This window comes from Trachurus japonicus, chromosome 9 (genome assembly GCF_045865225.1).
Source record: "Trachurus japonicus isolate A0001 chromosome 9, Traja_1.0".
Taxonomy (NCBI): Eukaryota; Metazoa; Chordata; class Actinopteri; order Carangiformes; family Carangidae; genus Trachurus; species Trachurus japonicus.
The window spans coordinates 25,951,422-25,976,493 of NC_140915.1; the positions used below are offsets into that span (position 1 = coordinate 25,951,422).

Sequence of the window (25,072 nt, forward strand, 5' to 3'; positions counted from 1 at the left end):
CCGCACGATCAGTGCCTAAGTCCATTCCACCCAAGAGGACCTCAACTGCTGTGCTGATTAATTTACTTTGGGATCTATAGTCCTATTAAGAAGTCTGGTCCAGGTCAAAAACCACTATGATAGACTTCTCAAATCTGGCCTAGATTATCCTACAGAGGCTAAACATTCATTATAACACAGTTTCTGATCTGTGAAACCTTTATTCTATTTGTGAAAATGCTATAAAGGCACATTTCACAAATAGAATAAAGGTTTCACAGATCATAAACTGTGTTATAATGAATGTTTAGCCTCTGTAGGATAATCTGGGCCAGATTTGAGAAGTCTGGGCATAGTGGGTTTTGATCTGGACCTGGTCTAATGTGGTCTATATGATGAAAAAACGGTGAAATGTGCCTTTATTGCATTTTCACAAATAGAATAAAGGTTTCACAGATCAGAAACTGTGTTATAATGAATGTTTAGCCTCTGTAGGATAATCTAGGCCAGATTTGAGAAGTCTAGGCATAGTGGTTTTTGATCTGGACCAGGTCTAATGTGGTCTATATGATGAGAAAACTGTGAAATGTGCCTTTATAGCATTTTCACAAATAGAATAAAGGTTTCACAGATCAGAAACTGTGTTATAATGAATGTTTAGCCTCTGTAGGATAATCTAGTCCAGATTTGAGAAGTCTAGGCATAGTGGTTTTTGATCTGGACCTGGTCTAATGAGGTCTGCAGTTATCAAACAAAAACGGTGAAATCTCCCCTTTAGCATTTTCACAAATAAAATAAACATGTACACAACAAATACAATAGCGGGTGTCAGGCAAAGTTAATGTCTTACCTAAAATGTTTTTACATCAAGAAGTGTCACAAAAACCAGACAATCATTGTACAAACAGTCGCACTGCACGTTACGTTAATTTCCTCTTAACTTTCCCCTTAAGTGCCGAATCGGAGGCTGGCGAATCAGAGGCTAACTTCAGCGTCCGGGCTGCCATCAAACCTCAACCAGAACCAGGAAATCACTGGTGCATTCGAGTGCACTCGGAAAATCTAGTTTCGTAATGTGAGGCCACGGAATAGCCTAAATTTAAAACAGCAAAGTTGTTCTTTTTTCCTCATGGTCCTGTGGAGGTGTTATCTGTGTCATCACCTGTGGGCTACCACCTGTTGAATAATTATATATTCTCAAAAGAAGATCAATAATTCACTCTGTTCATATTGCTGCTTCAACCAAAGGTGTGGAAGAGCTGCTATTAAATTCCACATTAGCATGTATTTTTAAACATGAAAGCAAATGCGTATGTTCAAATAAACATTTACTATGTTGTATGTAGCCTATATTAAAAAGAACATGACATTTCTACAGTTTTCGTTGTTAAAATGCAGCGAGGTTCTGGAATTCCGATTTTTCGTAAACCTACCACAGGACTTTCTTGATTGCGGCTGTGGCGACCTCCTCTCTCGTGGATAGAGTTAGCGCTGCGTGCACCTTGTCCGAGCCCCTCACCCGAAGTCTGAACCCGGCCAGTGACCACTGCACGGAAGAAGCCCGTCTGGCCGCTTGCATCTGCGATCTCATTCCATTGGACAGACGGGAATTAAAATCTACCGGGGAGCACCTATCCACTTCTTCATCGGTCCCCACCTATTTTATGGTTCCCACTCCCATGACGCTCCCAGAGCCGCTAACTTATGTCGACATGTAAGTTCATACTTTGTGCAGGCTATTTAAAACACTTTCCACATCACGATTTCAATAATATTCGTAACAATAGAACATTTAATTGACCCTTATGTTGGGTGTAGGAAAATTACAGATGTGTTCATTATTGTAGTAAAATGGCAATAAGTTATGCAAATAGACTATTATTCCACTAAAATAGGCTAGTTATCGTGATGTTAGCCTATTTATAAAATATTCCTGTACAGAAATCCTACTGTGTTGAAGAAAGTGTGAAAACAAAGACAACACGAAGTAGGCTACTTTCAATGGTGAAGAGCTACTTGAGTAGGCCTACTGTACTTAAGTAGGCTACAGAGGATTTGTACTTTACTTCCTATTAGATTTCTTTGGTAGCCTACTTATTACTCTTCTTACTTGAATACATTTCCAAGACAAGTATTTGTAGCCTAGGCTACTTTTACTCGAGTTAATTTCTAGGAAGGCTGAAAAGTACTCGTTACTTTTAGGTCTGCTCTTTTTTCTTCTACTATTGGACACAAGCTGTGTTTGTCAAAGAAAGAAACCTATCACATTGCTCTCCACTGGGATCTACGTAAAAGCGGAGATATGTCATCCCTCCCCATCAGGATACCACGCTCGACTGCGTTTGTCAACTCAAAACTATACAGCGACAATGGCTGCATCAGGAGAAGAAAGAAAATAATCCGCGCAGTTTCAGTCTGAATCTGATAATGATCCGGAGGAACTTTCAGAAAATCCATGGCTTTATCTGAGTTAATTCTCAGAAACAAGAAAAGGTCCTTAAATTCATTTAGAAAAAAATATAGTGATTAATTGATGTGAAAAATAAAAAAAATACTCTTACTTTTACTTAAAGTAAATTTAAAAGCATGTACTTTTGGATACTTAAGTACCTTTAAAAGCAAGTACTTTTTTACTCTTACTCGAGTAACATGTCGACTGAGCTACTTTTACGTATAACAGAGTAAATTTTGACCAGTAGTATTTGTACTCTTACTCAAGTTACTGGAGTCGAGTACTCTGTCCATCTCTGGCTACTTTAAAAAAGGACAGGAGAGTAGCGGGCGCGGCTTCATGGAGCATAAGACGCAGTGTGGGACTCTACACAGCAAATATTGGCAGTGGCACTATTGATGCGCGCCCTTCTCTGCAGGTGTGTGGTGGACCTAAGCCCCCATTTGGCTGTTGTCCACCAGGATCAATGGGAAGTTGGGAACGTATGAATTAGCTCAGAGAAGAAGCATGATGAACAGACACTTAACCTTGATGATGACATAGCCTATGCGCCCATCTCTCCAGGAAGTGGGAGGGGAGCAGTGGTCACAGTCTGCTTTTGTATAAAGCAAAGCACAATCTACTTCCAGGATAAATCCAAAAAATGTTTGGGGAAAGAGAGGGAGGGTACAACCTAAGAGGGAGAGGGAAGTTAAAGCAACCTTTTGCTCGTACCACGTTGAAAAGTATAGTGCATATCTGTCTATGGAGTGAAACTTTGGAATAGCTTACCAGAAGATATTAAAGATAGTAAAAATGTTGCCCATTTAAAAACAATGTTAAAAATAATATTCTTGAAAAGTACAAAATTGAAAATGTTGAGAGCAACAAGGTGAAATAATTAACTTAATTTTGCAACAAACATAAAGTTTTCTTGTTTGTTTGTTTCTGACTGTTTTTTAGTGTATGTTTGTAGTTGAGGATTGATATGGGTTGTGTAATGTAACCGAGGAAATTTCGACCTGTTTTGTTTTTGAGTTGTGTAGGTTTGTGGATATAGGATGGTCGGTGGGGGACGTACTGTGTAGGTATGTGTGTATGTGTGTATGCATATGCGCCATTCCGATCAGACTGCTTATGGTTTTTATAATGAAATGAGAAACGAGGGTGTGGCAGCTATAAGCTTTGCTTCAGCCGCAACCCTTTTCGAACCAGCTATATATACTAGCCTACCTTGAATTTGTTTTGTAGAAATTTTGATGCTGTGATCGAAATAAACATTCATTCATTCATTCATTCATTCATTCATTCATGCGAAATCACCTCTAACAACATGATCAGTAAGTTTGATGATTCAAACAGTTTTTAAACACAATCATCAGAGGGTCCTCACTGTAGTTTATGTTTTTGTCTTGGCAGACCGTGGGTTGTATCTGCTGCTGGTGGCTGTTGGTATGCAGTGGTTTCCAGTCTCAGGAGACCAAGGTAACCTCTCAGGCTAACAACCCAATGGTAAAATAAAAACTTTGTGATATTTCATAAATACGGTATGTTATGTGTTACAGGTGGAAATGTACCTGTGTCCTACTACTGCAAGGATCCAGGATGTGCTGCCAGTGTGACTGAAGTATTCTGCCACCATGACGTCCCGGTCTTAGATCACGTTCATATTCCAGACTGTGCAGGTCGCCTACCTTCACCCAACTCTGTCTGCCAGCATGATGGTCGAGCATTCGTCACCACTGATACAGCTGAGCCCTGTGACTTTGAAGGGAAGGAAGGTCATATTGGAGGCGAGGAATGTACAGGTATTTACTTTTATTTACATTTTCTAAAGTCCCCATAGGCCCTCTGTATGAGCCAGCTTTCTAGTAGATTCCTTTTTATTTGGATCATGCACATGCACCTGCTCTGATGCAGGTGTGAAAGCATCCACATGTTGGCTCCAGAACCTGAGTAAACAGCAGTGCTAGTTTGAAAAAACAAAAAACAGAATAGGTGTACTTCAACAGAGGAGGAAATATGGTGTCGTGTATATATCCCTTCTCCAGCTTTTTGTTAACTGTGTGGTGTTACGTAAATAAGAATTGTGTTTTTGTGCTGCTCTTGCAGAGTTCACTCAGCAGAGGGCGCAGTCTGAAAACTTTTTCCTCTGCTTGAAATCCCATCACTATTAAACCCCACATATCAACTGTTAAACTCTTTGTCTGTTGCTTTTTGCAGATTTTCTGTGTAGACCTACTCTTCACTAACACCCGTGCTGTCAATATAGGCCCCAGATTAGTTTCTATTCTCTCTGAAGTATTTCTACTCAAAATGTTCTGATAACACTTTGTGACTTCTTTTGTTTTCTCAACCAGTCAACAACGTCATCTGTAATATCACCAATGGTAAGCTTTTCCAGCAGATAAACACTTTACATCATCGTCCCTGTTTTGATCACTGATCATTGCCATTTTCCTCTTTCCTCCAGACACCACGAAAGAAGTGGGATCCATCACAGCAGAAGTGGGATCCACTGAAAGGCAAAGAATCGGTGGGTTCTGTTCTGAACATCAGTAATTTTGCCTCTGGATAAGCAGCTGTTAAAGGTAGGGTTGGAGAACTATTCTGGAGCTTTTTTTTTTTTTTACAAAATTGTTTGAAATCCTCTTCACACTCCGATTGCAACCAATTAGCCTAATTAAATGCTTTTTCCACAAAAAAGTCAGTCACCTGTGGGATGGGCAATCCTGTAAAAACAACATCCAATCATTGTGAAGGCACCTTTGCGGCTTCACCTTGATGTGAACCCAAAGCTGAACAAGCGTTACGTGTTCCTGCGCTCTGGAGGCGTGGCTTAGGAGAGAAGTCTGAGGAAAGGGGCATTTGACATGTGTATTTTCAAAATGTGGCCTGCTAGAACCGTTTTTCCAGGATCTCCAACCCTACCTTTAACATCAGCATCTTCCTTTTAACTTTTTTTTAACCTGCATCTTTCAATAAAAAAAAAAAATTGCTTATGGCTACTAATCAAACTTGCTTTACTCTGCCTTTCTCTATCTTCTTGCTTACGCCCAGGACTTGCTTATCTTTAAAATGCTGACAATCAGGTGAGATCTACATTTTACTGTGTGTATTTATTTTGTATTTGTACAATCATCTTGAATATAAGATCTCTTTATTCTACTGACCTAGTGCTCATTGCCCCGGCGGTTATCCTTCTTTGCCTGGCTGTGGCTACTTTGGCTTTGCTGGTACATCTCCGTAAAAGAAGACAAAACAGAGAGCAAAATCAGCAGGATGGCAGGTGATTGAAATAATTATTGGATAAAGGTACTTTATTCACGTTATAATGTTAACATTACCAACATGTCCCAATGTCTAATATGAACTTGTACTCTGGTGCAGCTGAAAACATGATGGAGATGCATAGCCCTGAGAGGTTAGTGAACGTTAAATATGCAGCATTGTATGTGCTAATGTAAATGAAATTATACTCTCTCTAATGTGACTTTTTATACCTTAGGGATACTCCTGGACTGGATGACGGAGGCTTTTTCCTAATTTCCTACTCAGTGTCACCATGGAGCCTGAATGTCGTTGTATGTTGTATGGATCTCCAGCCTCTCATCTTCAGTTTTCTTCCAACTGTTTTCGTTTATCACCACCAATCTCTGTCTACCCCTCTCTCTCTCCACTGTGCTATCGAATAAAGGCAAAAATACTTTTTTTTAAAAAGTGTTGATTTGTTATTTGTTTTATAGACACCCTGCACAATATGGCACTGCTATCTTTATTTTGTTGTTTCCAATGCATAGTCTCTTGACACAGTAATTTTAGTAACATAATGAAATAAATATGCAATTACGTGCAACATGTGCCTATAATGTTTTTCACGCTGCTATAATAAGGCAGCCAGCCGTTCCATGTGCTGCATAAAGACCCTCTTATTTTTCACTGAGTACCTGTCCCCCAAAATGTCTGTGCACACCACTGACTTTATGTACATCTTGTATTTTATGTGTGTGGAGTTAATACAAATTTCAAAAAAATCCAAAAGTGTAGGAACTAGTTGAAGCACAAGTTACTAAATGATTATGTTGCACTTGGTGTCAGAGTTATGAAAACACATGATTCGTGCAGCACAGGAACAAAAATTAGTGGAAAAAATATGAAAAAGGATTTCTAAGAGAAAACAGATTCATTGTCAGACTACCCTTCGGGTAATTAAATTAGATCCATCTTTATTGTTGCTCCTGCACAGGTCTGTCTGCAGAGGGCGTGCGCAAGCTGCGCTCCATTTTTCTTCCCATTGGCGCACTGAGTGGCAGTGGCACGGTTGTAGACTATGTAAAGAGGCAGGGCAGCGACACGGAGACACACAGAGCTTCTTGCTGCTCGCAGTAGAGGAGTGACTCTTTAGTTGTCCACAGTCTGCCTGTGGTGGAAGTAAACACTGTGTATTTTATTCCTAATCGGTCGTGGAGGACTACCAGATTGAGGAGAGAAACGCCGCAGCCACTCTGAGGGAAACATAATTTCTACACGGCTACTGAGAGGAAAACGACTGGGTGGTAAATACATCTGTGAGTTTGATGGCATCATGTGAAATACATAGGCTGCTCTTATCGTATGTTACAGCGCTGACACTCAAGATTAACACCTGGCATACTGTGACATTTCGTGCTTCAGAGTGTCACTTCTCAGGTTTGTTGTTGTCGCGACAGGTGAAAAACTGCAGTTGTGCGCTTGAGCCGAAGCCAGTGATCCAGCTGTTCACTGTCCTGCTGAGAAACAAGGGTGTCACTCCCTGAATAAAAACCAAAAAACAACTCACCTGACCTACAGCACAGAGGCTGGAATAATACAATGCAGAATATGTTTTATGTATGATTGGATAAAGGACAGAAGGCCAGATTGTATATATGAGATTTTTTTTAATTTAATTTTTTTTTTTATGGAGCCTGTAAGTGAATTTACATTTGAATGAATTGGATGTGATGGTGGTTGAGGGGTATCTTGAAGTTCACCCTTAAACTCAAATGAAATTCTTGCTGTTGTTATTGTCCAAATGAATTCAAGCCAGACAGGATCAGTTTGTGCCACAGTGTAGCTTTTGGACAGTCACAAGTGTTTGCTGTTTGCTGTGTCAACATTTACATTGTGGCGGCTCTTTTCTAATTAATGGGGAGTTTTTTTTTTGTTTTTTTTTAGAATTTGAGGATGCTACTCTGCCTTGCACATTTAATGTGAAACTAGAAGTCTGTCCAGTTTGATGGGAAATGAGGCAAGCAATGTCGAAGGTTGTGTAACACAGCAAGGGTAAGAGTCATTAAATGGAAATTTGACCTTAAGGTTATGAGTGTAGAACAAAACTGCTTTGAATACCAATTTGTGTCTAGATATTATTGTGATCACTGTGGAGATGGAGAACATGGCTCGGTTTAACCTTGTGTATAGGACTAATAGGAAGTGAGAAATTCATACACTATATCTCCCTAACACACTAATCTTTAGCGGAGGTGACAGATTTTCTGTATATCATGTGGGTACATAATTAGAAGCTGCTCTGCCCGGCCCAACCTTTCATTTACTGGCATCGGTATCTATCACATTAACACTGGTCTTTACAGTGAGCTGCTACATTTTCTCCTGCTGCTACTTGGCATCCAGGCTCTTAATGATTCTCCAACTCTGACCCATCCCACCACCAACAGATTCACTGGGCTGTGACTGTGAAATAGCTTCATCAGTGCATCTGGTTAAGGTTTTGTACTGTCCTGTGAGATTGTGAGCTGACGAGTGAGGAGGGAAGCTGCACACAGAGAGCTCAACAACAGAATGATCTGGACTCACTGGTTATCATTCAGTGGCAGTTCAGCTGCCGAGCCATTGACATAATACAGGATTTTGATAGACAAAATGATGCATGTGTGTCTGAGGGGGGAAGTTTGCTTTGTTACAATGAGGGATGAAAAGTCTTGGCACATTATTCAGTGTTTTCTGATTTGTTTTTCAATTCATTAAGTATTTTTCTCATACAGAACTGTCATATTTTAAAACTTTTTCTTCAGTTCAGTTGAACTGAAAACTGTCTTAGCTCAAAACGTCTGGTCACAGGACGACCTGGTGGTTCAGTCGGCTGAAGTGCGACATGCCACTGGTCCATTCTGGGCCTGATTTTGCCCTGTGATCCTTGTCGTGTTATAGTCTAATAACAGGTGATACATGTCACATGTTAAAATATCTTTAAAAGATTAGAGTCTCACACAGTTGTCACTAGTTTGGATCATAGTGTGTGTGCACCTGTGTTGGGAGAAAATGAATAATCATGCAAATCTGACAGGCTTGGAGTCGGACTTTAGGGAGGGGGGCAAAGGTGTTACACAGGCATATGAGTCTGTGGTTTCCATTATGATCTTGCTCTTTTTTGCTCATTTGACTGGGAGGCAGTGGAATCAGCCTCAGCTTGGGCCACATTGGTCAGTTTTGCCGCAGAGGAAGTTTGACAGGGAAAATGGCTCATGCAAATCCCCCTGCTTTCTCTTTGGGGATAACACCTGAGCTCTTCTGCTGCGCTGCACACTGCCCTTGTACTGATATGTTGCTTGTCTGTGTGAGCAGCATCTGCACATTATGTAATATTTTCCATCTGAGTAGCAGCAGAAGTGCCACAGCACTGCAGAGCCAAAACCTTATCAAGACACGTCAACGTCATATTTAATTTTTTGACCCTTTGCTCTTTTCCCTTCGTGGACTTTTACTGTAGCGGGTCATGTTCTTTCTGAAGTGACTGGAAGTGTAATCAATAACACTGGGTCAAAATAGCTGGGCACATTTTCCTAAAACCAACATTAGTGTATCTTTTGACTTTTCTGACTGTATAAACTTGCTTGGAAGAGGTAGCGCAACGATTAACAACTGTAAGGTTTTTAGTGCTGTCTTGTGATTTTGGGTCAAAGAGCACTCTGTGCACTACTGTACCATGGGATCCGAGCAGTGATAGGACCAAAATAACAGGCATATGAGGCTTATTAAGACAGTTACATAAGTCAGTGCCCTGAACAGTAGTTCTCAGCACTTTCTCGTTCCTGATAATGGTTCATGTCTGACCCATGTGCCTGGTGTCTGCACGCAGGGGTGCGGCCCCTAGTTAGTCCCACTTACATTTAAGATGGTAATCTGATTAAAAAAAGAAGAAGAAAGCTTCTCTGTGTTTTGATAATGGAATCTGGCACCTCATAATGTTTGTGTCTGTTTAGCGTGAACTCTCTTCCTACTACACCCACTCTAATTCTTCTCTCGGAGGATCCTCTCTCACTACTACCGTCTACAGTTTTACTCCAGGCCCAAGTGCTAATGCTTCGTCCCGGCTGCAGTGAACTCCAAGCACGACAAGATTGTTTGTTTTCTTGCCAGAATTCGCCTCCTCGGGTTATTTAGCACCATGTCAACTAAACGTTTTCTTGTTTTCTCATTCAGTTTGGTTGTAAGAAAGGCTAAAAACCACATGTGCCATACATATTTGGATGCAGAAACAGCACGTTTGTGCGTTCTGCTGTTTATTGTCAGGCCTCGGGGGAACTAGCAGTTATTACCTTTTACTTCTATTGGTTAATCTACCACCTTTGTGGTTAATCAGTTTCTAAATGAGTCATTCAAAACAGAAAGTATTCAATTCACACTCATTAAAATGTCAATTTATAGTAGATGTGATCTGATTTGATTTATAGTGGAGGCAGGTTCAGAGTCTAAATTACTGGCCATCTTTTTTAAACATGATCATATGGTATAAACATTTTTGACTGAAGAGCTTGTTCAAGATATTTGAGATTTTATAGCTCTAATGATGACACTATACTAAATGATCACTGTTATATTCTTGGTATTTCTGTATTTTAGTTTCTTGTTACACATACACTGATAATGACAGAGATAAATTATCATCTCAGTGATCTAAAATGATCTATATCTGTGAGGCATTCACTAGCATGATTGGTGTTTTTAGTCATACAATTTTGTTTAACTATATATTGGTTTACTTTTCATGCCTTTATTAGATAGTTCAGTTGAGAGAGACAGAAAACGGGGAGGCAGAGAGAGGGGGAATGAAATGGAGTACAGGGCCACTCGATGCGGTTTCGAACCGGGGCAGCCAATATTCACACAATATTTCAAAGAAAGATTCAGACACACTTCCTCGATGAATCAGAGCACTAATGAATAGGATATTTGCTTCACAGTATACTTCAGACATGTCAGTGGGTAGTTTGACCCACATACACTGCTGACCTGCCTCCACACTTCAGTTCAGACAGCTGAGTTACACCTCGATCTAAGCGGGCTGTTGGCTCTCTCTCTCTCTCTCTCTTTCTATTATCTCTTTCTTTGTGTTCATTCGTCAGCCAGGCTGCCTCATGTCAGCACATACCTCACACAGCACCACTGATAGCCTCCAGGACCTAGTCAGGACTTTATAATTAACTTTTATCATCAGTACTGAGATCAGCGTTGGTTGCACCTTTGTCAATATCCCCCCACATAATTTGCACATCACAGCCTATAAACTGTCAACACATGACAATCATTTCCTTACAGTCACAACCTTTATATAGTGTTTTTGTGATTTGTTTATATGATCCAGAATATAAAGTTATGTCATGTTTATGTAAAAGTACAAGTTTTTCTGCTTTATTGGCAGACACAGTCAACAACCTGTTTTGAAATGGCAGTGATACATCTGTGTTTTCTCATTTGCTCCCACTGAAAGAGAAAAAAAAAAGTCTGATGAATAATGTAAGGGGTGCTCCAACAATGACACATGAATGTCATTCATCTCCTGTAGTCATGGGGAGTTATAACTTAAAAACCCTCCCTTGTATTACATCTTCTATGGCTCATGACCTGTTTCCTGAAGTCTGGAGTAAAACAAAAAAACAAAAAAAGAAACAACCTCAGATTGGAGATGTTTCATTTGTTACAGCCTTGTAACAGTTCATTGACAGGAGAATCAGCTACAGTTTAAAGCTCCTCTCAAAGTATCTTAAAGCAGAAGTAAGTGATATAGGCTATTTGTGTTAATATAAGTCTTAAATAGTTATATCTTCCGACAGCAATCACTTACATAGAGTGTTTGGACCGAAACACGGGTCTGTCAGTCACTCTGCTCTGCTCTGAGCCGAGGAGAAAACATTTATCGTATCCTACAGTTTTTATCCAATGAGGAGAGAGAACGGCATGCAGGGCTGTGTGTGCAGCCAAGGGACGCCGTGAATGTGGCGACGTAGGGACGAGGACTGTTATGGTGCGTTCAAGGAAACTCGTATTTTTCCGACCGTGAAGTCGTACCAGTTCGATCTGGTACGAGTTCTCCGGTCGGAAGTTACGAGTGGCCGTTATAGTGACTTTCACCGGTAAAACAGGTCGGAAAAACATGAGTGGGTTGCCTGGAACGCTACAAAGTCGTAAGTTGTGACTTGAAGCTGTAATTTACGATTTCAAAAGCCTGCCTGGAACGCAGCATTAGCGAAAACGACCGGACCACTTACTTCTGCTTTAACTAAAAACTGATTAGTGGTAAGATTAGTTTTATTCTGTTAGAAATCTGTTTTTCTAACAGTAATGTCCAAAGTCCAAAATCCAGTTAATTCTTATGCTATTTCCCATCTGGTTGCTCACTATAATTATGCTTTGTACAATATGACATAAATGCAAGACAATGATATTGGGATAGGACTGGAGTGTAGCGACCGCTTGACAGGAACTAAAGAGCCAAGATATCAAGACACCTTGACCTGACACACATCCTACAGCTAAAGATGTTTCTCTAGTACACCGTTATCTTGATTTCATGTTTGTACAGAGTTCTTTTAATCGTGAGAAGATTGTCTACTTCTGTCATTGTGGGGGGATGTTTTAAATGCTCCTTGTTTGCTTTGCAGCGTCTGAATCTGGATGTAGACTTTTCCCACTATTATCGCTTTGATCCTAATGACCTCCAATGGGGAGTTCCCGCCTCCTTGGCCCTGTGGCACGTCAGCACCAGCCTTTGAAAAGGCAAAAAAAAAGAGTTCTCTGAGAGGAGTTCTGCAGTGTTGATTGGCTCATAATTGTTCTCTGTGTAATGATTGGTTGGCTGGAGGCTGCTGGCAGAGGGACAGGTTGGCAGCCTCGCAGGAATTCAGATTATTTGGAGGTTGTGATGTTTGTTGTTGTTGCTTGTTGTTGTTTGGGCCTTGCTGAGAGTCCCCTCACCCACCCACACACACCATAACCCCCCCCTCCCACTTTCCTGCCCTGGTAATGATGAAGTTTGCGGAGGCCCGCTCGGGGGCCCCTGTAGGGTGCGAGTAGGAGGGAGAGATGACAAAGTGAAATCATGAAGGAGTGGGTGAAGACAAACAAGTGGGAGAAAAGAGTTAAAGAATTCAGAAAGCTGGCAACATGAAATCCCTTCTCTTTACTTTCAGCAGGCTGTGACCTCATATCAGTACAGGCAGGGCCACGCCACGCCACACACTCCCTCACCCCCGTCGTTGTACATTTCTGAGAGTAATAAATGCAGTCAATTGTATCTGCAGAGATATGCAAAGGTAATAAATCTGCCTGTCACCCCTGTGGCTTAAAGAAGTGTAAGAGGACCTTTGGACTCCTTGCTGAGTAATACTAAACAGGGCTTCGCTGCAACGGACACATCTCTTTCTTTCAGTTTTCTATGACGTACTGTAGCAGATACCAGCGGTGGTTGAATATAATAATCCTGCTGTGTGTGGCGTCCTCTATAGCTGGACTCTCCGTGCACCCCTGCTCTCCCTCTGTCTTGTTTTCTCTCCATATACTCAGCTGTATGTTTCCCCCCACCCACCCATCCACCCCACTCCCTCAGTTGGATCATGTGACTCTCCGGACACAGAGGGCGACCTCCTCCTCGCTGCTTCTCATGCAGGGTGGAACTAGAGTGAGACACTCTCTGAATTACAAACACGCAGGCCCAGTCCTCTTCACTGGGCTTCTTGTATTCATGTCATCTTAGAAAATGAATTTTATTCACTCTCTTTTTGTGTATCAGTGTGGTTGTAAACTCTTTGCTATCCTGGAGGTTTCCTCTCAATAAAGCTGGACATGTGGTATTGTACGGTCTTGCTGCAGAAACCGCAAGGGAAGTTATGTCACATCTGAAAGGTCAAAGCCCCCCTCTTTCATCTCCCACCCATTGTTTTCTCTTTGTTGGTGTCAAATCAGAGCGACACATCTCACAGATACACAGTGGTTGCGTCCACTGAAGTTTTCAGATTCAGTGGGATGTTATGCTTTGTACACACTGTACGTTCTGCACCGTGATGCAGAGAAGCTGTTTTCTCTGTCCTTTCTCCGCTTACGTCATGTTGTTTCAACATGAATCGCTGTATTTTCAAGCTCATTCCTCCATCACTATACATTACATGCATGAATCATCACATTGCATTTTTTTTGCATGCTTGCTATTAGTCTTGTTTAGACATATAGGCTACACACACACACATCTACACATAAACACATGCACTCGCACACTTCTTTACCCTGGCTCTGCAGTGCTGCATAGTGCTTGGTGTGGACAGACGCTGCTCTGAAGCTGCAGTACAGCTTGTCCCTCAGAGTGAGGATGAAAACAAACGCACCTTCAGAGAATACAGTGAAATATGGAACAGCATGCACCGAGAACCAGCCAAAATAACACAATGCTGATGTTTTACAGCTTCACCTGGTGCAGAACGGTGAGGGTGTGTGAATGTCTGAGATGTGGGACTGTTTATGTGTCAGCGCACATGTAGAAACGTGGTGTTTTATGTTCTGTTTGCTCTGTATTTGTGCATTGGTTGAGATTGTTGAATTCAATGTACTTTTGAGTGCTCATTTTATACAAAGACAGTGCTAGTCCCTTCCCTCTCCTTCTGCATCATCTCCTTTATTTGTCTGCCAGCAAAACACATTCTTGAAATATCCACAGGAGCCAGGGGAATAGATCTGAAGGTTTTTTGAGGTAGCGCAGGGCGACATTTCATTGTCATTTATAGGACTGATCATTTCTGCTTTTGCTGCTGGCGGCAAGCCCACACATTAGATGTTTGTTTTCCAGCCGCATTATTCATAACAGAACATTGCACATTTCACCGAAGCAACTATTTTACACGGTTGGGGTAACTAAGCCAATTATGTAATCACACTGACACACCAAACAGTGAACAAGTGTTTACACAAGGCATCAGAAAGATAATGACTACTGCCCCACATACAGTACACACGCACACACTGAAGTTTGTTTTGAATCTGTTAGCACGCACTTTATCTTGCACGTGGCGCGGGAATAAACTATTTTTACACACTGAAAAGATATTTATGCAAAGAAAAACAAGAGTTTGTGTGAGCCGCAGACAAGGATCAGAGCAGTTAAGTTGATGAAGCCGATCCGCCACAGGCCGAGCTAAGCTGACTCCCCCATGCATCTTCTTGATTGTATTTACCCAAATCCAGATATTTGTGCTTATCTAACATCTCACAGTCTGGGATCATGAAGGTCATGGAAGCGCAGCAGTCTGGTCCTCGGTGCTCTGCATTGCTGCTCTGCTATTGATTCTCCATTATGTCTCCAAACTGCTGCAGTAATCCAATAGTATCTTGGGACTGAAGCAGGAGCCTATATGTAGTATCTGTGTTCTGGAGACAGAAACAGCATGGACTGCCTTGACTTGGCAGCACCTCCGATGTCACGGTGAGATGGTTTGAAAATCCTCTTTTGTGAGAATTTCTGTTTTTATTTTGCCACTTAAGGGTGGCAAGAGGACAAGATCATAGTACACAGAGTAAAATGCTTTATAAATTGTGTATGAGATGTGTAGTGTGGCTGGTTGATCTGGTTTATTCCAGCTACGATTATTTCTTGTTCCGCTGCTCTGCTCATTGGAATCAGTGAGGCATGATTACCGCTGCTACTTAGACCTCTTGACGGTTCAGATGTGTTGGATCTGCATTTTTATCATACCAGACGGCCCATGTCTGCTCTCGGCAACATATTCCCTTGCCAGTACTTCTTGGCTACAGAATGGCTATTTGACTTCCACGGGGGCTGGCTGGTACCCTTGGCAATATCTCTGAAAATGTGGGGGAGATATGGTTTGAGAGCCAGTGTTTGATCTGCACTCAAGAGTGTTTGCTTGAAGGGTGGCAGAGTTTCTGACAAGGGCGTGTGGATGAGTTGGAATAGACTTGCTCAAAGAGAAAGGGAAACTATAGGGAGCTAACTAACAGGAGCTAAGGAACCAAGGTTTATTTATCAAGTGCAAGATAAAGTGCATGTGAAATACTTTGCTGACCAAGACTGTTTTTAACCCAGTCGCTGAGGAGAATTTGCTAAGAAACTTTCCAGTTGCAACAGTTTCATCTCCTTGGGCAGCTGGTATGTCTGTGTACAGTGTATTTGTCTCTGCATTAAATTCAACCTTAACATTTTGATTTTTCCTCATTCCATTGAAATTTTCCTCCGATCTGCATCGTGCAGACACGATGTTTCACAGTTTATCATTGATGTATCATATCTTTATGAAACCTTGCTTCACTCTCACAGAAAACAGCTCAGTTCAACCTCCACACAAGCCAGGTCTAAATGTTTTCAATCTGATTTAGACTCAAGTACAGAGTGTCATTTTTATTGATCAGCTGTATCATTTTACTCATTTGGATCTCTCCCAGACCCTAAAACATCCAGCGTGCACCGCAGATATTGATTTACCAACGGTGCACTTTTGTATTTGTAGCACAGGGTGTTGTCTTACATATGTGTGTAACACTGGACAGTATATGTGCATCGTTTTTCGTGTTTTCCTCACGTATGCCAGTGTTTTTTGTAATTGGAGCATCTGACAGTGGTAAGATGTGAATGATTAGGACCATCCATCCATCCATCCATCCATCCATCCATCCATTTTCATCCATGTGTCCATCCATCTGTCTGCCTCTCTTTTGTTGTGAGGTGAACAACAACAGACGTGCTGTTGTTCACCGCAGCTGCGGGCCTCTCATGGACTGTTCTGGAAACAGTCTGTTATCGCACCGGCTGGGTTGTGGGGTCAGGTGAGAGAAGGATGGAGGGAGGGAGGGGGGTTGGAGAGAGAGAGAGAGAGAGAGAGAGAGAGAGAGAGAGAGAGAGAGAGAGAGAGTCAAACAATCCCCCTTAACACTGACACCGAGGGCAGGGCTCAGCCAGACAGGCCTTTCTGAAGGCTTGTTAACATTCCTCAGGTTCAGAGCACACACACATCCAGTTGTACAATACAATGGCTCAGGTGGACCAACACCTCATTACTCAGATTTGCCGCTAATGACACATTATTGACAGTATTGTGTTTTGTGAACAACATTCCAGGTGATCCTCCGCTATGGTTGCACAAAACCGTTGCCAGATGTAATCTTTTCATCCTGAATGAGTTGACAAGTTTGGAGTGACTGCGCGTGAGGGAAACACAAAGACTCAGACTAATACAAACAGATGCCGTTGGGCGATTGAGAGCATGTGTTGGTGTCGTCTTTGTGTTTATAGCAACAGAGGAGCTGGTGCTCAGATAACGACCCAGTCTGAAGATAAGCACTCAGTGTCTGCTACGTTCCTTTAATATCTGAATCAGTGTGTGAAGATGTGCTCTTCTCCTTGTGAAGGCTATTTCTAAACATATCTGCAGCATATTTGGCGAGTAATGCAGCATTGTAACGTAACTTACCAATATAGCTGATGATAAGACTTTCAAAATAAAATATAATAAAATAAGTGTTCCATTGGATAGAGACGAGAGGTCAGCTCCCCAGTGGAGTGGATTCAGGTTTGACTGAGATGTAATTGCTGGTCACGGAACAGGTGACAGGAGGACACGGTGCTGAAAGCGCTGATGAAGCAGAACGACACTGTGTAGCACCGAGGCTCAGAGACCTGCAGGTGCATTTATATGCAGCAGCTACGGTGACTGCAGGCTTGCAGAGCTTATCAGACCAAGTCCCAGTTTTTGCCAGGGTTTTTTGCTAAGCCTTTGCTCCTCACTTCCCCGTCAGTGTCCCTGTTTTTTTCCTGAGGCACAGTTATGTCACACTTTCATTGACTTATGTCATGCTGCCTTACTTGCTCTGAAGAGGGAAGGAGGAAATCGGGCTGGAAAAAAAAACATGAAGGATGGAGAGAGCCTCAATAGGAGTGGTACAGTTAAAATTCATTGGGAACATTGAAAATGAGACAGACTGTTTTTTTGTGGTTCAGTAATGACTTGGTTGTACATAAAACTGGGTAGCGCCCAGTTTTCAGTTTTCACACTCTGTACCTCTGCTCCTTTATGAGAGGTAATTATCCTGCATGCACAGATGGCTTGGAATAAAGGGGAAATATGAAAAAAAGAAAATACATATGTATGTGCATACTACTGCCATTTGTGAAGCATTTAACAGGCAGGATAGTCTTGATTCCTTCCTTGAGTTTAATTTCTATTCTACGTTCATATACACATTTCACGAGTCCTAAGTGACTGTCAAAACAAAGATCCTGTGCTGTAGGTCAGTTCGACTTTGTGAAAGGATAGCCTGGCTCTCCTATCAGGCAGAGATTAACAGAGTGATGCCATTAAGATGAACAACGCACAACTGTATCGCAGCTAGTTAGTGGACATGTTCCCCAGTTTGTCACATCCTAACTCTGCAGCAGCAACGCCTATGCGTGTGTTTATGTCCTGAATTTCTGTTCCTATTGTATAACACTAACTCTTTGTGTGCCTGTTCTCTTGCACAGGGTCCCCTGACAGATCCATACCCCCCTGATGATTGCACAACCTGACGATCAAGAGATGTCGCCCTGATTGCTGTTTGTCAGGCACGGCTTTTAGTCAAGCAAGGCAGGTTTATGGTCCTGACTTCTCAGCATATTTGGTTTTATTGTAGGCTATGAAAGAAGTTACAACAATCTTTAAACGTTCTTACTGTCAGTTTGTTCTTTATGGCTTTACTTTGTGTGTCTTTCAGATGTCAACCACAACAGAAAATGGGATGGGAGGGCTTCGGAACACAAGCAGAGAGAAAACATATAAGAAGGTAAAAAAAAAGACTCATACAAAACTGCTCATACAAGAGCCTCACTGTGTGTGGTTTTATTTTACTTTTATGACGATTGTGAACATGTTTCCATTAACATTTATTTTGGAAAGCCTCTATTTCGAGCCAACAAATCCAAAAGGCCTTCTCTTGTGAGTCACATGAGTCCTTGTAAATGTCCTTCTACAGCACATAATGTCCTGCCCTCTGCAAGGGCCCGCTGCCAGAGATCAGTCAAGTGCTGGTCATACTAGTTTTTTTTTAATACACTTTAGACGTCACTGCACATGGCAGCATTTCTTAACATGGTACCATTACAAGACTCTCCACAGAAGCTACAGGTTGGGACTAAAATTGGACAAAGGTGTTTTTGTGGTGGCAGTGAGAGTATGTTTGTGTCTGAGCTTTTAATAGTTAGGCTATGTGCATTTGGAAATTATACTATAAAATTGTACCGTACAGGAAATGCTTTATTGATTTTGAAGAGATGGAACTTCATGGTAGCCATTCTCAGGACTTTTTACAAGTTAAATACTGAATTAATTAAGGACAGCAAGTGACAGTGCTGCTAGAACAACCAGACTGATGTGATGTTTTTTCTATTTTCCCATCTAGACCACGTCATCGGCCCTGAAGGGGTCCATTCAGCTTGGCATAGGCTACACAGTGGGCAACCTCACCTCCAAGCCTGACAGAGATGTGCTTATGCAAGACTTCTATGTGGTGGAGAGCGTCTTTCTGCCCAGGTCAGTGCTGCAAATAGTCAACAGACACACACTCATACTAACGCAGACAGCTTCCATACACAGTGAGACGGCATCCATGATGTATACGTCTTGGGAAGCACTCATTCAATGTGTTAGTTTGCACATAATAACAGCCAAGACTTTCATATAAACTCAGTGTTAGTGGTCTCCAAGAGCCAGTGAATCACAGAGCTGCTTCATGTGTAGGTGGTGGCGGGCTAACACTTTACTTACAACAATTTCCTGACTCTGCAAAGTCAGTGAATGGAAAGCGGCTTAAGACTTTGCTCGTCTGCCCGTTCAAATATTATATGTCTGGGTCTTGTATTAAAAATGTTAAAATCTATTATTACTCGTGCTGAATGGAAACTGCAGTCCGGGGACATCCAGTCCAAACTAATTATGCCGCTATAACAAACTGCCGCCGTCATCATTTGTCCGTAAAGTGAATTCTGCTTGTCTCAGTCATGATGCAGGGATAAAACTATTCTGGTGGATTATCCAGCCAAGAACTGTGAAATCAGCTTACTGTGTGTCTCTTACTGCCACAGTGCAAAACATACGTCAGTGTGCGGCCCCACCATCATCTCGGGCTGTCTTCGCAATTACATCACCAGCTTAAAGAAACGCTTTATATAATCCAGAGCAAGCCCAGGAATTCTTTGAAAGTGTGACTCATGTGTTCACACATACCTTATAGCACGCAGATGTCACTCAGACACGTCACATACCATACCTATAATAAGCCAATGTATGTAAATGTCACACTGTGTTTCTGGCAAGATAGTGTATTACTGTAGTTTTAAGGACTAGTTCAGTTGGGATTTTCTGTTTTAATAAATTCCTGTTATTCATTGTTTCGTTTTCTGATAAATATTATATTACTGTAACTAGTTGATCCTGCCTGTGGCCAAATACACAGATAAGGCAGAGAACAAATAAGAGATCAGGAAGAGAATTAGAGTTCCTACCAGGAAATGCTTTGTGGTTTACCTTTCAGATGCTGCAGCAGGATATGTAAACTCAGTGTGGTTTATGCAAACCTGGGCTTGGCGCACACATTGACCCTTTACCGTCTTGCTCCTCAGCAACAGCCCAAACATTCAGCTGCTATTATTGTTGGTTTTAGCCCTAGTGACGAGTTAAAAAAAGGAAAACCCTGCTGTACTTTTGCTGAGTCAGTGAGGATTGTTGCATCATCCTCAATATACACAAAATGTCAAACGCTTTTTACATAATGGTGAAATAAAATGAAAGTTATTGTCATCTGTACGGGTGGCTTTTCACTGTGAGAGGCGACTAGCAAAAAAAAAGAAAAGAAAATGCTACAAATTGCACAAGACACAACAAACAAAACATGGAGAGAAAATGGGTGTTTTATGTCTGTGTATCTATCATAAGCATTCCCTTTTTTATTATTTTCTTTCTCCAAGTGTTCTGTTCTGTAACAGCACACAAACACAAGCCACTCTTTTTCTTTTCACTGACAGAGTATCCTTAGAGAGTGGCTGAGTGATGGAGACAGCTCTCAGATGCTCTTATTGCCTCCCTCCATCTCACCACTCTTCCCCCTCTTCTTTCTCTAGATGTTGCTTCTCTCTGGGGGTTTCCCACTGTTGTTTGTCCTGTCAGTCTAGTTTTGGATGGCTGGAGATGTCGCAGATGCCTTCGACTCCCACACAAACACAGTTTCTTAAGGCAGACGCACACACAGGTTCCCTGTTTAGAAACATTTCCAGGTGCTGCAAGTTGTTAATTATCATGTTTCCATGCGAGGCGTAACTTACCTTTACACAACTGTCAGTCACTGATAACAGATAATTGTAATTGTTGTTGCCCTCACAGAGCAGTCAGATTTCATTGTAGAGTAATCACAGGTATAGTGTTACACATCAGCGGCGACTAACTGCCCTGACACAAAACAACAACACGGTAGCCTTGTTACCCAGAAAACCTTCCAAGTTCTCATACTATTAACAGATTTAGAGGTGTCCTGGAAAACAAAAACCTTTATTAACCTACTTCTTGTAGCTTTAGGGTCAGGGGGATTGATTGCATCGAGAGTTTATTTGATGAAAAGATTCGATAGCTGACTCACTCTAACCTCGTCAGGCGTGCTTACTCCAGTGTCATAATGTTTCTGTGGGGCACGTATTAGGCTGGCTGCAGAACAGGGCTGGTCTTTGTTGAAGCCTATTAATGTGTCACAGTTCAGTCAGGACAACAAAAAAATTAGGTTATTTTGTGTTTTCACCTTTTTGCAATGCCCTTTCTCCAGGGCTCATGTGTTGTTTGGTATTGTTTAGCCTCAGTAATCAGAGACATCTACAGTCTCCAGGGGAGGAACTCACTATGCAGGCCAGTGTTTTTGTGACAATGCTGGTGACTCTGAGGCTCCCATTGATGACTTCACTGAGGCAATGGGTGGAGCACATTGTAGGACCTACCGATACTCTAAACAGGACTCAACTGTCAATACAGTAGATACCAAAAAACAAGGATGAGGTGTTAGGGTACACTTTCCCCCTGCTGTTGCCCAGTGGGCACCGATCTGTGTCGATGACAACAACACAGTTATGTTTTACTTATGTAATGTCAAATATAAGGAAGGTTTATCCTTCCTTATATTTGTGTGATTACTTCATCTAATGTACCAATCTATGTTTTTGTTTCCTGGTGGTTATTCATCACACAAACCAGCGAGGGAAGCAACCTGACTCCAGCTCATCACTATCCCGACTTCCGCTTCAAGACCTATGCCCCGCTGGCCTTCCGCTACTTCAGGGATTTGTTTGGCATCAAACCAGATGACTACCTGGTAAGGCCAATTTGTAGATTTTGGGTCTTGACCTTCAAAGAAATATTTGGCATTTTACTTTAATTTTACAGTGACTTCCAGATTTTTTGCGGATGGTTGTCGGCTCAGAAACTCATTGTCCCAGGCCAAAAAACAGGCCGTACATAACCTCCACTCTCACCTCCTTGGACTTTAGAGGTGCTGATAACTTGATTTTGTTGGCATCAGACTGCCCATTCCCACCTGTCCTTTAAGCTAAAAGGCCACTATTTATAGCGTCATGCTGCATTGAGGAAAGGACTCTTTGGCATCAATCTAAATGCAAGAAAGCGAATAAACACATTTTCCAAAATGTGATGCTATTGCTTTAAGCAGTTTTATTCATCGGTGCCACTCAAACAACACATGAAACGTAATTTTAAACGTCTTTGGTGTAAATGTAAATATTGCATGGTGAACCTCACACTACTTCTGCTCAGTATTTGTCATTATGAACACCCAAGCGTTATTTTCCCACTGTCCAGAAATAGAAACATGATCATTGGTGTCATTAAGAGGATGCAGAGGCCTGTGGGTTGTCTTTCTCTTGAATTTCCTCCCATCGACTGAATGCTATAGTTTTCCACCTTAGTAGATACTTAATCAAGACGGGATCTTACGTGTGGTTTTTTTTGAGTAGTGGGCGGGTAATGCCACGCACCATCTGTGCAGCAGAAAGATGGGATGGGAGTGTGAAGCCAAGGCACAACATCGGGGCCGTGGCGATATCGGAAGTAATGACTGAGCTAACGGAGCGTGGCCTCATTACGACGGCTTTAACCAGCTCCCAGTGGTGAAGGAAATCAGCAGTTGATTCTGTGATTTCCCAGAGGAGTCAAAGACGCAAACACTCGCAGTGACAGAGAGAGAAACTCTGAGGCAGCAACATGTTAGAGGAGATTCTAACAGGGCCATTTTAATAACTAATTTATTTTGTTTTTATTTCTGTGAAAATACTCTGACTGCACCCTTGGATGTAATAATACTCACAATGCCTTTTAAAACCCCTTTCAAAAGCCTTTATTTACATGCCACATGCTGTCCTGTTTGCTAATTTGATTTGCCGCTCACCAGAGTATACCATGTTGCCATATTCATCCATGTCCTACACTTATGCTTCTTGCTTGGAACAGAAATTAGATTTTGCGTAATCTTGTTTGGGCTTTATCGTGTTATGACGGCATTTTCCTATTTTCTGTCTGCCTCCAAGCCCTTGAAAAACCCCACCAGCTGCATTCTTGTTCTTGAATGCCGAATTTGTTTTCTGTTTAAGTGAAAGACAAAGGGCTCTGGAGGAGACGGAGACTAAATGTAACTTCAAAGCAAAAAGAGGGAGGATGGCAGAAGGCACAGAAGCTTAGAGTGTGCTCATGATTGATGTCCTTGAGGTGATGATGAATTCATTCAGACAGAGTGCACACAGCAATCTAATTAAAAGGGAGTTAACACACACACACACACACACACACATGCACGTGCACACACACGCGCACAATTTCCCAAATGCAGATGCAAGAAACTGCTGAAAGTATCACTGCTGGTAAGTCGATGCAACTGCAGATGGTCATCAGTGGAAGAGTCTCTGGAGATGAAGAGTGGATGCCTCCAGTGTTCCTCCTCTCCTCTGAACATGTTGCTCTCATAACACTCTGATTAACATCTAACGCTGTAGCCTGCTGCTCTCTCTCTCGCACGTTGATTGCCATGTTGTGATGAAGGCACAAGCTGTAATCGCTCCTATTACCCTTAGCCGCTGTGAAGCAGAACTAGCACTTCTACAATTAATGGACATGTGTTTGTCTAACAATAAACCAGATGCCGACAGAGACCTGCTTTCTTTCACTGACGTGCCAGTGAAACGTGTATGGCAGCATGCGAACAGCCATGTACGTCTTTGCAACTAAAGAAAACCACGGCCTTCCAGTTTTAGGGAAAGCCTTACTCTGTTACAACATCACAAAGCCAGGCCTATAAAGAACTGTTTTTCCCATTTTGTTGTGTTAGAGCTTTACTGGCCTGCACAAAAACCACGGCCTCCCTCCCTCGCCCCAGGATGAATTGGGACACTGAATGTGAGCCAGGTCGTATTGCCAGACATCAGTGTCTGACCTCACTACTCCTGTTCTGGTTGAATGGAGGCAAATCCCTGCAGCCAGGTTACAAGATCTTGAACAAAGTCTTTGCCAGGAACGCATTAACGTATTTGGGTCAGAAACTAGGTGTTGGCGTCCGTCTGACCCCGATGTTTCACTAATTGACTGTGCAAATTAGCAGTGGGTTTGTGGTCCATCGATTGAGCACATTCATTTAAGAATACAGTGTGTTCACCTGTATAGAACTACACACAGCAGATCCCATTGTCTCCCAAAGTGTGGAGGCTATCATAGCAAACAAATGGCTGTAATGTTATGATGTACATATTTTAGCCACATGGTGTATGAAACCCTTAAAACTGAAAACAAGTAGTGGTATCGAAACCTGGTACATCACAGGACTTACTGTAAATAGCAAAAGGCAGTTTTTCTTCTTTCAGCACTAAACAAACAAAACATGTCTCTGGTGGAGCATCTTTGTTTCATCATAGTTTCCATGAAAACGTCAACTGGTCTTTTCTTTTTTTTTCTGTTATGCTGTTTATTTGTTTAGAGCTGTTTTCAATTAGTTTAATGTGAAATGTTAAGCTGGTTTGTTTGTGTTTTTCCTTCCTCAGTACTCCCTTGTAAATGAGCCTTTGATTGAGCTGGCCAACCCGGGGGCCAGCGGCTCTCTCTTCTACCTAACCAGCGATGATGAGTTCATCATTAAAACCGTCCAGCACAAAGAGGCCAAGTTTCTCCAGAGATTGCTACCTGGATACTATATGGTGAGATAACTGAATATGGCTTCATGAGGTCTGAAATCCTTTTAGTGTTATAACTCAACGGATCAACTATCAGATGCTTAAGTGACATTCATGAAGTGCAGTGAACATTTTCATTAGCTTCAGCTGTAAGGCACGAT

The 25,072-nt window shown here is 41.9% G+C and overlaps 1 protein-coding gene and 1 long non-coding RNA gene across 3 annotated transcripts in view; both read left to right on the plus strand.

The window, feature by feature from the left end:
* The first annotated feature begins 3,859 nt into the window (after window positions 1-3,859).
* Window positions 3,860-4,943, plus strand: LOC146981609 (uncharacterized). Its single transcript, XR_015036648.1, has 3 exons — window positions 3,860-4,218; window positions 4,771-4,800; window positions 4,884-4,943. It is a non-coding gene; the product is annotated as an uncharacterized LOC146981609 (long non-coding RNA).
* Window positions 4,944-6,771: 1,828 nt separating this feature from the next.
* Window positions 6,772-25,072, plus strand: part of pip5k1bb (phosphatidylinositol-4-phosphate 5-kinase, type I, beta b) — a 35,080-nt gene continuing 16,779 nt past the window's right edge. The window contains exons 1-6 of one of the 2 annotated variants that reach the window (XM_085787007.1): window positions 6,772-6,978; window positions 18,192-18,294; window positions 18,422-18,490; window positions 19,106-19,236; window positions 21,937-22,054; window positions 24,783-24,935. In XM_085787007.1, the coding sequence (XP_085643133.1) occupies window positions 18,422-18,490; window positions 19,106-19,236; window positions 21,937-22,054; window positions 24,783-24,935 (471 nt within the window). In that variant the 5' untranslated portion in view covers window positions 6,772-6,978; window positions 18,192-18,294. The remainder of the gene's footprint in view (window positions 6,979-18,191; window positions 18,295-18,421; window positions 18,491-19,105; window positions 19,237-21,936; window positions 22,055-24,782; window positions 24,936-25,072) is intronic. The other variant, XM_085787008.1, reaches the window with a different exon arrangement.